The sequence below is a fragment of the Sinocyclocheilus rhinocerous genome, unplaced genomic scaffold (assembly GCF_001515625.1).
Source record: "Sinocyclocheilus rhinocerous isolate Xijiao unplaced genomic scaffold, SAMN03320098_v1.1 scaffold2561, whole genome shotgun sequence".
NCBI lineage: Eukaryota > Metazoa > Chordata > Actinopteri > Cypriniformes > Cyprinidae > Sinocyclocheilus > Sinocyclocheilus rhinocerous.
The window spans coordinates 114,197-126,706 of NW_015660886.1; the positions used below are offsets into that span (position 1 = coordinate 114,197).

At 40.4% G+C, this 12,510-nt stretch overlaps 3 protein-coding genes across 3 annotated transcripts in view; 1 reads left to right on the forward strand and 2 right to left on the reverse strand.

Annotated features, from left to right (window-relative positions):
* The window catches only part of LOC107725776 (gastrula zinc finger protein XlCGF8.2DB-like), a 27,472-nt gene extending 23,435 nt beyond the window's left edge, over window positions 1–4,037 (reverse strand). Inside the window, exon 1 of the mRNA XM_016535169.1 lies at window positions 3,893–4,037. Coding sequence (XP_016390655.1) covers window positions 3,893–4,037 — 145 coding nt within the window. The remainder of the gene's footprint in view (window positions 1–3,892) is intronic.
* Window positions 1–12,510, forward strand: part of LOC107725790 (gastrula zinc finger protein XlCGF52.1-like) — a 187,823-nt gene that overhangs the window by 93,910 nt on the left and 81,403 nt on the right. The window lies entirely within an intron of this gene.
* The window catches only part of LOC107725777 (gastrula zinc finger protein XlCGF57.1-like), a 4,566-nt gene continuing 3,026 nt past the window's right edge, over window positions 10,971–12,510 (reverse strand). The window contains exon 3 of the mRNA XM_016535170.1: window positions 10,971–12,448. Coding sequence (XP_016390656.1) covers window positions 10,971–12,448 — 1,478 coding nt within the window. The remainder of the gene's footprint in view (window positions 12,449–12,510) is intronic.

The window sequence follows — 12,510 nt, forward strand, 5'->3', positions numbered from 1 at the left end:
GTAATGTGTGTGAATAGAGTATTAGCAATGTATGCGAGATTAGCAGCGACCACAAGTGTCAGTAATAAAAGGAATTTGGAAGCACATAGTGACAACAGGTAACACAGTCTAACAGATTGAGAACAAGCTGTATAAAAGAGGAAGTAAAAAGTAAAAGCCTGATACGTTCGTCATAGAATTCAACAGGACATGCATTAATAATAATAATAATTTTTATTTATATAGCGCCTTTCCAGGGCTCAAGTATGCTTTACAATGAGCATGCAGCAAGGAAAAAATAACACTGGAAGGGTAGACAATGATGACAAACAATAGTTAGTAGAAACCACAAAATAACATTATATAGACAGGGCAGCATACAACAAAGTAGAATCAAGCACAACGTAACACACAAAAAAAACTTAGGAATGATAACATTCATGAAATAAGTGAGTTTTGAGTGATGATTTAAGTTCAGAAATATTATTAATTCAACAAAGTGAGCGATTCACAACACTGAATGATCTGCCCCCCATTGAACAGAGGTGGTGCCGAGGGACAACGAGAAGGTCAGAGTCAGAAGATCGTAGTGAGCAAGCCGGGGTGTAGGGGAGAAGCAGGTTTCAAAGATAGGGGGAGTCCAGCCTTGCAATGATTTTAAAGCGAGCAGGAGAACTTTGAATTTATTATGATATACTACTGGAAGCCAGTGGAGATCGTACAAAATTGGGGTGATATGAGCAGACCGCTTGGAACCAGCAATCTTACAGGTGAAATTGGTAGGAATATTGCTAGTGAATGACGGAGTTCCAATCAAAATTATCTCAGTTTTGTCCATATTAAGTTTCAAAAGATTTAAATTAAGCCAATATTTTATTTCATTCACACAAGCAGAGATTTTTTTCAGTTTGGGCAGGTGTACAGATAGTGTGTATTGGATGTCATCGGCATAAAAGTGATAATTTAAACCATGACAGTGCAAGCTCTGACCAGGAGGTATTATGTAAATTATGAATAATAATGGCCCAAGAACTGATCCCCGAGGGACACCTTGTTCCAGGGGGACAGTGGGTGATCGAAAATCCTTTACTGAAATGTAGTATCGTCTGTCAGAGAGATAAGAAGAAAACCAAGAGTGAGCAGCACCAGAAATACTCAAATCTGAGAGATGAGAAATAAGTAATTCATGGGAGATGGTATCAAAGGTCAACTAGCAGAGGTATAGACTCTACCTCATTCACTACCTTTACAATTGCAGTTTTAGTACTATGGAGTTGGTGAAAACCAGATTGAAAGGGATAAAAGAGATTATTTTCGATTAGAAACGACTGAAGCTGGGAGGCAACAGTACTTTCCAGTGATTTAGCAATGAAGGCTAAATTTAAAATAGGACGGTAGTTAGATAGGGCTGAGGGATCTTGAGAACAGGGGTAACTGCAGCAGTTTTGAGTGGCAGAGGGAATGAAGCAGAGGTTAGAAGAGTATTAATGACATGAGAGATAGGTGCAGAGATGAAACAATGGCAAAGTTTCAGAAGAGAAGTAGGAGCAGGGTCAAGTCGACAGGATGAAGAGTTGGATTTCAAGATTAACTCAGAGACAGAAGATGGAGTAGTCAGAGAAAAACAAGACAGGGAATTACAGAATAGATTTGGCAGATAGCTAAGCTTTGTAGCATCATTAGAAGAGACTGGTGGACGGCATCTGTCTTTTCTAGCAAGTAATTCAGGAAGGAACAGTAAAATTCATTTGAAGCTAGAGCATCCTTGGCTGGAGGTTTTTTATTGTGTTAAATAATGCTTTTGGCCTGTTGCTTGATTTATTAATTGTAGCAGAGACAAAACTAGAATGAGCCGAATTCAGAGCAGATTTGCACTTTTTGAGATGCTTGATAAAAGCTAAATAGTGAACAGTAAGGCCGGTTTTCCTGTAGAGACACTCAAGCCATCTACCAGTAGCCCTTAGGATGCGGAGTTCAGAAGTGTACCAAAGACATATATATAGACATAAGATATCAAAGACATCAGAGAGATTTGAAGAAAAAGAGTTACAAAATGATGCAGTATCAATAGCTTAGAGATTGCAGTAGGATATAACAGTCGTAGGACATTTTGACTAGTTAAAAATCATAAAAAATCGAGAATCGGTCAAACTTTTTTTTTTTTGCCAAATCGCCCAGCCCTAATTGGTATCATGAAAATCAAGTTGCGTGAGTCAGAAGTTATCTCGATAGATGACTACAAGACCACCCCCTTTATCGTGCAGTCAAGATCTGGAGAGATACTTTCTATCTTTCTGGTGTGAGAAGAAAAAAGACTCTTGAAGAGGCACGGTGAATGGAGTATATACCATGGGCGACAGAGAATCCCTAGCCTCTGGCAGCATTTATACATCAAAGAATCAAGATGCGGGCAGCAGTTCAAGGCTCTTAGCTGAGATGGTAAATATCCAATATCCACTACGGATGTGAGGCAAAAAAATGAGGCATAAAAGAAAAGAAAAAATAGAAACTTTTGCCCGATGCATGTTAGTACTGAGCAAATAAGAGCCAATCGCAAGCGAAAACCACATTAGCCAGACCCTGAACGTCACTTCACCAAAAACAGCATACTATATAACAGACAACGCACCCAGATAGCAAGCAGTAAACGAACAGCGCAACTGACTGACAGAGCGGTAACACCCATCTGAAGAGCCAAATATGGTGGAGAAGTAACAGGGTAGAGAGCTCACAGCATCCCAATGGCAAACATACAGACAGCAAAGTTTGCTAGTGACAGCGGTTCAGTTCAGAGATCAGCAGTGAGAAACGGAGTAATCCAAACAGAATTCCAATAAAAAATTGTGAGGACTCGCCTGGTTCCCATGGTCTGTGCCGATAGCCGCCGAGGTGACAAGGTCTTCACTGGGGATCTGTCTCTGGGGCTCATCTAGTTGTCCTGGTCTCTGCTGACATTCAGGGCTGTAGAGGTCATCTCTAGGTGCTGATCCACCATCTGGGCTGGATACAGACTGGATCTGGTGGCTACAGTGACCTTGGAATAAGAAAGAAACAGACTAATATTAGCATAGATGCCATTCTTTTAAAGATGTAACAAAGACATCAGGTGTTATGGGAAGTGTTCCCGGTTCTGGTTGACCTAATTAATGCAGCCTAACAATCCTTTAATGGATTTGAATATTAGAAATGTGTTAGTGTGTTATGTGTATGCCAGGTATGTCTAGATTTAAACTGACAGAGTGTGTCTGCCTCCCGAACATCACTAGGTAGATTGTTCCAGAGTTTGGGCGCTAAATAGGAAAAGGATCTGCTGCCCGCAGTTGATTTTGATATTCTAGATATTATCAAATGGCCAGAGTTTTGAGATCGTAGCAGACGTGAAAGACTATAATGCAATAAGAGCTCGCTCAAGTACCGAGGAGCTAAACCATTCAGGGCTTTATAAGTAATTAGCAAGATTTTATGTATACATGTATAAATGTATACAATGTCTAATAGGGAGTGATAAGCCTCCGGGCTTCCAGTCTCCAGCTTCACCCAGTCAGGATGATCCCATGACTCTGCCTCCAGCTTCTGCGCCCATAATTCCACCTTGACCTGTCTGCTCCATCTTGGCTCCTCCCTTTCTCTGCTCTACCAGAGACCCTCTGCTCCTCTGGATCCACCTTGGTCAGACATCACCCTGCCTGTGTCATGGAGGTATGGGCCTTCAGCTAAGCTTCGTATCTCCACCCTCCCTCTGGCTCTCTCTTGGTCCTCAGTCATAACAGCTCTGCAACTCTGTCTCCACCTCAGATGCTTATTGCGGTGGCTCCGCTTTGTTTGCCAAAGCAGTTAGTGTCATTCAGTTCCACCAGCTCTGTCTGCACCCTAGTCCCATCTGCCGATGGCTCCATCTCTGTCAGTCATCCACCGGGTGTCATCAGCCAAGTCTCCACCATGGCTCCTTCCTCTTTCATCTCCCCCGTGGACTTTCTGACTGCTCTCTGAATCATCACCTGGCTCCTCTTGCTTCTGGTTCCTCCCACTATCATCACCAACTTGGTTCCTCCCACCATCGTCACTAGTCTCCAGCCCTTGGCCGAGCCCTCGTCCACCTCTAGAGCCCCTGCCCTCCCTCCTCAGTTGGATGTGCCTTCCTGGAGGGGGGTGTAATATGTTCTGTCAGTGTTAGTTTCATTTTCATGAGTTTAGTTTGTCTTCAGTTATCTGCTTTCTTAGTTCTAGTTTCCCATAACCAATCTGTTGTTATGGATGTTTATTAAACAAGCACAGCTGTCTGTCGGTGCAGATAGCCTCATGGGCAGCACACTGACATATAGTGCTGTTGCGCTTTGGGTGTCCAAAGTCTTGGTTCGTGAACCTTTCCCGATCCCTTCCCCTTCTTTCTGCCACACTTCTTACTTTCCTTTTTAAACTCTCAATAAAAAAGTGAAAATGCCAAAAACAAATCTTAAGAAAACAAGCATAGCTGTCTGTATTCGCTATCATTGTGTATGCAAGTCCTTCAGTTTATTTTATTGATTGTCCAGTATTGTTTGTATCTAACATGCAGTTTCATAACCTTGTGTTTTGGTTTTGAGATTACAGGTTACACCTTTTGTAGCTGGTTAGAGGATATAGGATCTAGCATACATGTTGTTGGATTTGATGATTTACATCTTTATCATTGTCTGTTGGTTTGAGCCATTAAACTAGTTAACTTGTTTTTGTTTCTTTTCACCTTAGACCTGATCCCTCTGAAAGAGGAGAGTCAAGAACCTAATGAAATGGAAGAGAAAGTTCACACTGGAGAGAGCCCTTTCACCTGTAAACAGTGTGGAAAAAGTTTCAGTCGAAAATAAATTTTTCAAGTCCACTTAAAAATCCATGCTGGAGAGAAGCCATTCATTTGCCCTCAGTGTGGAAAGAGATTTACACAAAAACATAAACTTAATTGCCCACTTAAGAGTTCATACTGGAGAGAAACCTTACACCTGCAAACTATGTGGGAAGAGCTTCTCAATTAAAGGAAGTCTTAAAATTCACATGAGAGTTCACACTGGAGAGAAGTTGTTCATCTGCTCTCAGTGTGGAAAGAGTTTTAAACAGAAAAAAGACCTTGATGCCCACATGAGAAATCACACCGGAGAGAAACCTTTCACCTGCAAACTGTGTGGGAAGAGCTTCAGACGAAAAGAAGGTTTCAAGGCTCACATGACAATTCACAAGCGAGAGAAGCCTTTTGTTTGTGGTTAGTGTGGAATGAGTTTCAGATATAAAGAAGGCTTTAATCATTGTATGAGTATTCACTCAGGAGCGAAATGGTTTAGATGTCACAAGTGCTCAATGAGTTTTTCAGACAGGAATGATGTCTGTAAGATAAGAATAATGTAAAAATTCACGTCGTACAAAAGCCTCATACATGCCCTTACTGTGAAAAGAGTTTCACGAAAAGAGCAAACCTTGAGAATCACATAAGAGTTCACACTGGAGAGAAACCTTTCACCTGCCCTCAGTGTGGAAAGAGTTTCACACATCAGGAAATTTCACTCTGGGGAAAGACAATTCAGTCTAATAAAAACATACATATGAAAAGTCATGTAAATGTCAAAATCTGTTTGTGTTCTTTGTTAAAAGTATAGCAATAGAAAATGTTCACAACAGAGCTGAAAGTGAGCTTCATCTGATTGAACTTTAACCACTTCTTTTATTTGTATTATTATATTTTTATATCCTTTACCTCTTTATTCTTCACCTGACCATCTTCTTTGCTATAGTTTCAAATATTAAGCGGACACCCTTTAATTTAAACCAGGGGATGGCAACCAATGGCACACATTGGCATGCAGAGGGATAATCACTGGCACGCGACCAATAGAGAAAACTGCATACCAATGTTCATTTCGAGGTAATCATTCTTCATAGTCATGCAGCTTTTTAGGAGCTGCAAATACTATTAAAGTGTGAGAATTAACCTGCGCTAGTCTACAGATGCGTGTGGCTAACAACACTCGTCAATGTCAAAATAATTCAGATGGCCAATCAAATCAAAGTAGGTGAGGTTTTCTGTTCACAGAAGCAGAGCACGAATGCCAGCGCAAAGTGTAAGTTTAACCTTGAAAGAGAGTGAGGTAAAATGGAAATTTCCAAAACGCAAATCATTCAATATTAATTTACTGTTTTATGTTAAAACTGTTAAATGATTGACAGCTATATCCAGTGATGCAAACTACTCAACTTTTTTTTCTCAAATATGGACATTTTGAGAGAGAGATATTAAAGTTTTGTTTGTTAATTACCTGCATCTGCATCTCTCTATGTAAACAATGAAGATTGCCAGAAATTTCTATTAAAGGGTTAGTTCACCCAAAAATGAAAATTAGCCTGTGATGTACTCACCCTCGGGGCATCCTAGGTGTGTATGACTTTCTTCTTTCAGATGAATCCAATCGGAGTTATATTAAAAATTGTCCTAGCCCCTCCAAGCCGTACAATGGGGGTAAGCGGGTGCTTTTTGTCAACAGTCCAGAAGACGTGAAATAAAGCGCACACATCCGTAATAAAACGTGCCTCACACGGCTATGGGGGGCGAATAAAGACCCCCTGTAGCGAATCCATGCATTTTTGTTAGAAAAATATCCATATTTCAAATGTAATAGACACTTTTTTCTCACTTCCGCTCTCTGACCCTGCCATAGAGAGCAAGGATATTACCACGATCAGCGCACAGAAACGTAGCAAGGACATCAGTAAAATAGTCCATGTTACATCAGGGGTTCACTACAAGAATACATTTTGTGCACAAAGAAAACAAAAATAATGACTTTATTCACCAATTCTTCTCCTCATACCGTCTGCAGCGGTGCGCCGCCATTGTGGAGAGAGTATGTGTATGCGTCTGCTTCCGCATCATGTAAACAGTAGTGTTGTCAAAAGTACCGACTTTGGTACCAGTTGGTACTTCAATTTTAAAAACGTCCAATTCCCGCTAACATTTGAGCGCTGTTGAGCGGATTCTTAAACACCGCTGATTGGCCATAGAAGCACACGGGAGCATTTGAAAACCGCATCTATCAACAGATCCCTAATATATCTGCACATAGACGGATCCGCGCTGATAGACGCGGCTTTCAAATGCTCCCGTGTGCTTCTGTGTGAGTGCTCGGTGAAGAGCGTGAAGCGATGATCATTGAAGCCAATCAGTCGTATCTGTTGAGCGGGTGAACACTATGGCCAATCAGCGGTGTTTGAGAATCCGCTCAACAGCACTCAAATGTTAGCGGAAAATGGACGTTTTAGAAATTGCAGTACAAACTAGTACTTTAATAATACTTTAATAATAATACTAGCGAAATTCAAAAACAACAAGGCAGGCTTACCGAGGCAGAAAAACGCATCGAACAGCTGGAGACATGGTCTATCGAGACGAACGCTGCTCTGATGAAAACACTCTGAAAGAACCGAGAAGTGCAAGAGAAACTGACCAACACTGAATTGAGATCACGCAGAAACATTTGAATCTACGGAATACAGGAGGGCGCGGAGGAAGAAGTTCAGTCGCTCAGTTCGTGGATTCACTCCTCAAGAATGAACTAGGACTTGACATTGATCTCCAAATCCAACGCGCACACATAGCCTTGCTCCCAAAGCCGAATGCTAATTCGCCTCCATGATCTATCGTTGTTAATTTCCTTCAGTTCGCTGTTAAAGAGACTGTTCTGAATCTGGCTTGGCAAAAGTGGATACAGATGCAGAGCCGACCCATTTTGTTCGACCATGACTACACGATAGAAACAATGCAAAAACGTAAAGGATACAATGGCATAAAGAAAGTACTGAAAGAAGAGAAGATACGGTTTCAGACCCCCTTCACGAAAATACGTATCCATTGGAGTGATGAGACACTGACTTATAATACCCCTGACGAAGCGGAGAAAGACGTGTAAACACAACGGATCCCAGAACGGATTCCTCAGGATGAACGGCTACAAAGCTGCATGACTTGGCAAAGCGCTGGCAACAAAGACTCTGAAAGGAACCTACAAGTTCATCAAAACTTCATGGTCTTGGGTGTCCCCAGAATGTGTCTGTGAAGTTTCAGCTCAAAATACCCCACAGATCATTTATTATAACATGTATAAAATGTAATTTTTGGGGTCTGTCTAAAAATGAAGCAGTCTTATGAGTCTGGCCCCAAAAGTACAAAGATATTAGCTCGGCTATCAAAGAAACAACAGGCATTAAATACAGTCAGTGTTGAGAATCGGAGAAGAACATCATGTAATTGGGTTGTTTGCTGGTAATTATCTATCTTCGGGAGCCTAGGACTTCTCCTTTTATGAACCTACTGTTAAGAGTATTGGAAGTTATCTAGATATAAAATAAATGTTTCAAAAATGTGTTTTTTCTAACATTCTAACATTTTTTCCCCTTCACAATCAATCAGGCAAACCTATAACCTAAAATAGGATGCTAAAAATATTAAATACCTTGGGGTAATTCTGACTAAAAAACAATCAGAACTATGGAATTCAGTTCAGGGCTTGGGACTGGACAATTTTAAGATTTGTCTGGGAAGGGAAAAACCTCAAATATACAACATTGCAGCTAACAAAAGACAAAGGAGGACTAGCCTTGCCAAATCTACTGGAATATTTTTACACAGCACAAATTAGGTCTTGTGTTTGCTGCATGTTATACTAAATGGAAAAATGTAGAACATGCAAACCAGGGTTTGCCTATACAGTGTCTTTTAGGTGACAAAGAAAAATCATTGGCCCTAAAAAATAACCTAGATCAAATAACATTTTCCACACTTGAGGTGTGGTTTAAATTAGTTGAGCAATGAAAAATGGTATTCTGCTTGTAAGGCACAACATTCAATTACCTGTTCACGGAGGTGGAAAGAGTTTGCATGGAAAAATCTGGTGCGTTTTTTCATTACTTCCAAAATTAAAAGTAAACAATTATCCAAACCACAACTATGCTGGAGGATGTGTGGTCAGGTCGATGTTGACCAGCTTTATATATTCTTGTGTTGTACAAAAATACTACCTACTACCTTGTTAGAGTTTAAAAAAATTTTAGGATATGGAATACCAAGAGATTTTACAACACTGTATCTTGGAAACTTTGCAGACATTGTGTTGAAAGAGGATGTGTATCTTGTGGAGATGGGATGAGGAGAAGAATTGTTGAATAAAGCCGTTTTTTTTTTTTGTAATCCCTGAACCTTTATTGCCATACCAGATGTTTACTTCATTTACTTACCCTATATATGCTTATTGAAAGACAATAAAACATTTTTACCATTATTTTTTTAGTTTTCTTTCCGCACAAAAAGTATTCTCGTAGCTTCGTAAAATCACGGTTGAACCCCTGATGTCACATGGACTATTTTACCGATCTCCTTGCTACATTTCTGGACCTGGGAACATTACAGTTGTGTTGCTGTCTATGGCGGGTCAGAGAGCTCTCAGATTTCATCAAAAATATCTTAATTTGTGTTCTGAAGATGAACTTGTGTCTTACGGGTTTTCTGAAGATGAACTTGTGGGTTTGGAACGGCATGAGGGTGAGTAATTAATGACAGAATTTTCATTTTTAACTAATATTAAATGGTTTGCATTTTGGAAATTTCCATTTTACATCACTCTTTTTCAAGGTTAAACTTACACTTTGCGCTCTGCTTCTGTGAACAGAAAACATTGGCTACTTTAATTTGATTGGCCATCTGAATCATTTTTGACATTGACGAGTGTTGTTAGCGACACACATCTGTAGACTAGCGCAGGTTAATTCTCACACTTTAATAGTATTTATAACTCCTAACAGGCTGTGACTATGAAAATTATTAAGTCAAGTCACCTTTATTTATATAGCGCTTTTAACAATACTGTAGCAAATTAGCTCTATAGGGAAATTATTATATTGATTAATTACAGTTATTTATATCAGCTGCATAGTAACTGTAGCAGAATTAAATTGCCATCAACTAATCTGCTCGTCCAGCGAATATTCAGTGTAAGTTCATATCTACTCTAAGAAAGGATATTTTCGTGGCCACAGAAAATACCTTCCTACAGTATTAATGCATTAGAGCATGTAGCTAGACTCAAAATCATAAAGGGACATTATTCACAAGCAGGACCAGAGACTCATGTAATTTGTGCACAAACGTTTTATTAACTAAACGCTAACACACATAACTAATCTAAAACAAACATACAATCACTCATACAGGGGAAAGGGCAAATGGGGCTTGATGGATGAAACCATCAGGAAAACCAGAGAATGAAGTTATGAAAAGAGCCGTTGATAACGGGGTCTACAGCTTATACTAAACCTCTGTTTCGTTTAATTAAATGTACGATACATGCATTGCCTTGGTCATTGGCGAATGTCCGGATGCAGTCTCGGATGAAAGTCTTGATGGTTTCAAGGTTTTGGACTTGCGATCACGTTCTTCTGGGTTTGAAGGTGATGAATTCCAAAGATGTTCTGACTCTATGGTGATTGGGAGTTTCTTCCCAGGTAGGAAGTAAAGAAGAGCTAAGAGAGACATCTGCTGATATCCGAGGATCTTTGGTGAATGCAAAGTCAAGGCCGAAGCCTGGCACACTTAAGGGTTCCAGGAGAGTTCTAGCTCACATCCTCATCTTCTCAGAATCTAAAAGAAGCTAAAACTCTGTGTGTCAAGGCCTGCCAGGCGTGGTTGTGCCGGCTCTGGGACTTAGTTCTCAGAAGACGAGAAGGTGATGAGAGATGAGTGAAGAGACTAAAAGCTAGGCGGGCCACTGAAGTGAGGCCTTTTAAGTTCTGTGGAGGTCACACCTCTTGGGGGTCAAACAGCCAATGGTGACTTGCACTTCTGGAGGGAAAGTTTACGACTCTTGGTCTCCGAACATGGTAATTTGCATATGTAACTGGATTGGATGTTGATATACAAACTATTAAAGATTCTTAGAACACTATTATGTTGCATATGTACCAACATATAATATACACTCTCAAATCAGAATTATCTTTACAGAGTGAGTTTGCAAATGCCGTTTCAGGTCTGTGTGATACGTGAAACTCTTTTCACACTGAGGACACTTGTAAGGCTTCTCTCCAGTGTGAGCTCTAATGTGAATCCTAAGGTATCCTTTACTTGTGAAGCTCTTTCCACACTGAGGGCAGGTGAAAGGTTTCTCTCCAGTGTGAATTCTTATGTGCTCCTCCATCTTTACTCTTTGTTTGAAACTCTTTTCACAGTGAGGGCATGTGTGAGGCTTCTCTACAAAGTGATGTTGTACAGGATTCTGAAGGTGATTTCCGTCAGTGAAACTTTTCTCTCCATAGTGAATCCTCATGTGATGCTTAAGGTTTCTTTTATATCTGAAACTCTTTCCACACTGATCACAATCAAAAGGATTCTCTCCCTTGTGAATTGCCATGTGACCCTTAAAAGTTTCTTTTCGTGTGAAGCTCTTCTCACACAGTTTGCAGCCGAAACGCTTCTCTCCAGTGTGAGTTTTCATGTGGACATTAAGGTTTTTTTTCTGTTTAAAACTCTTTCCACACTGAGGGCAGGTGAAAGGTTTCTCTCCAGTGTGAATTCTTATGTGCTCCTCCAGCTTTGTACTTTGTGTGAAACTCTTTTCACAGTGAGGGCATGTGTGAGGCTTCTCTACAATGTGATGTTGTACATGATTCTTAAGGTGATTTCTGTCAGTGGCATCGAAATGTTTCTCTCCGGTGTGAGTTCTCATGTGGACATTAAGGTTTTTTTTCTGTTCAAAACTCTTTCCACACTGAGGGCAATTGAACGGCTTCTCTCCAGCATGGATTTTTAAGTGGATTTCAAGGTTCTGTTCTTCACTGAAACCTTTTCCACACTGTTGGCAGGTGAAACTCTTTTTCATGTGAACTCTCATGTGGCAATTCAGATTTCCTTTTAGTGCAAAACTTTTCCCACACTGAGGGCAGGTGAAAGGTCTCTCTCCAGTGTGAACTCTCAAGTGACTTTTAAGATCTCCTTTTAGTGCAAAACTTTTCCCACACTGAGGGCAGGTGAAAGGTCTCTCTCCAGTGTGAACTCTCATGTGAATGTTAAGACTTCCTTTTAATGCAAAGCTCCTCCCACACTGTTGACAGGAGTAAGGCCTCTCTCCAGTGTGAATTCTCAAGTGACTTTTAAGATCTCCTTTTAGTGCAAAACGTTTCCCACACTGAGGGCAGGTGAAAGGTCTCTCTCCAGTGTGAACTCTCATGTGAATGTTAAGACTTCCTTTTAGTGCAAAACTCTTCCCACACTGTTGACAGGCATGAGGCTTCTCTTTAGTGTGAACTTTCATCTGGACTTTAAGGTTCCTAGTTTCTGTTTCACGAGTCTGCGAGTCACTCAAAGATTTTCCCCCAGTCATGAAATCATGGCATTTCTCATACTGATCTTTCTCTTCCATTTCATTCAGTTCTTGACTCTCCTCTTTCAGTGGCATCAGGTCTAAGGTGAAAAGAAACAAAAACAAGTTAACACCAGTTTAGTGGCACAAAGCAAGATAAACA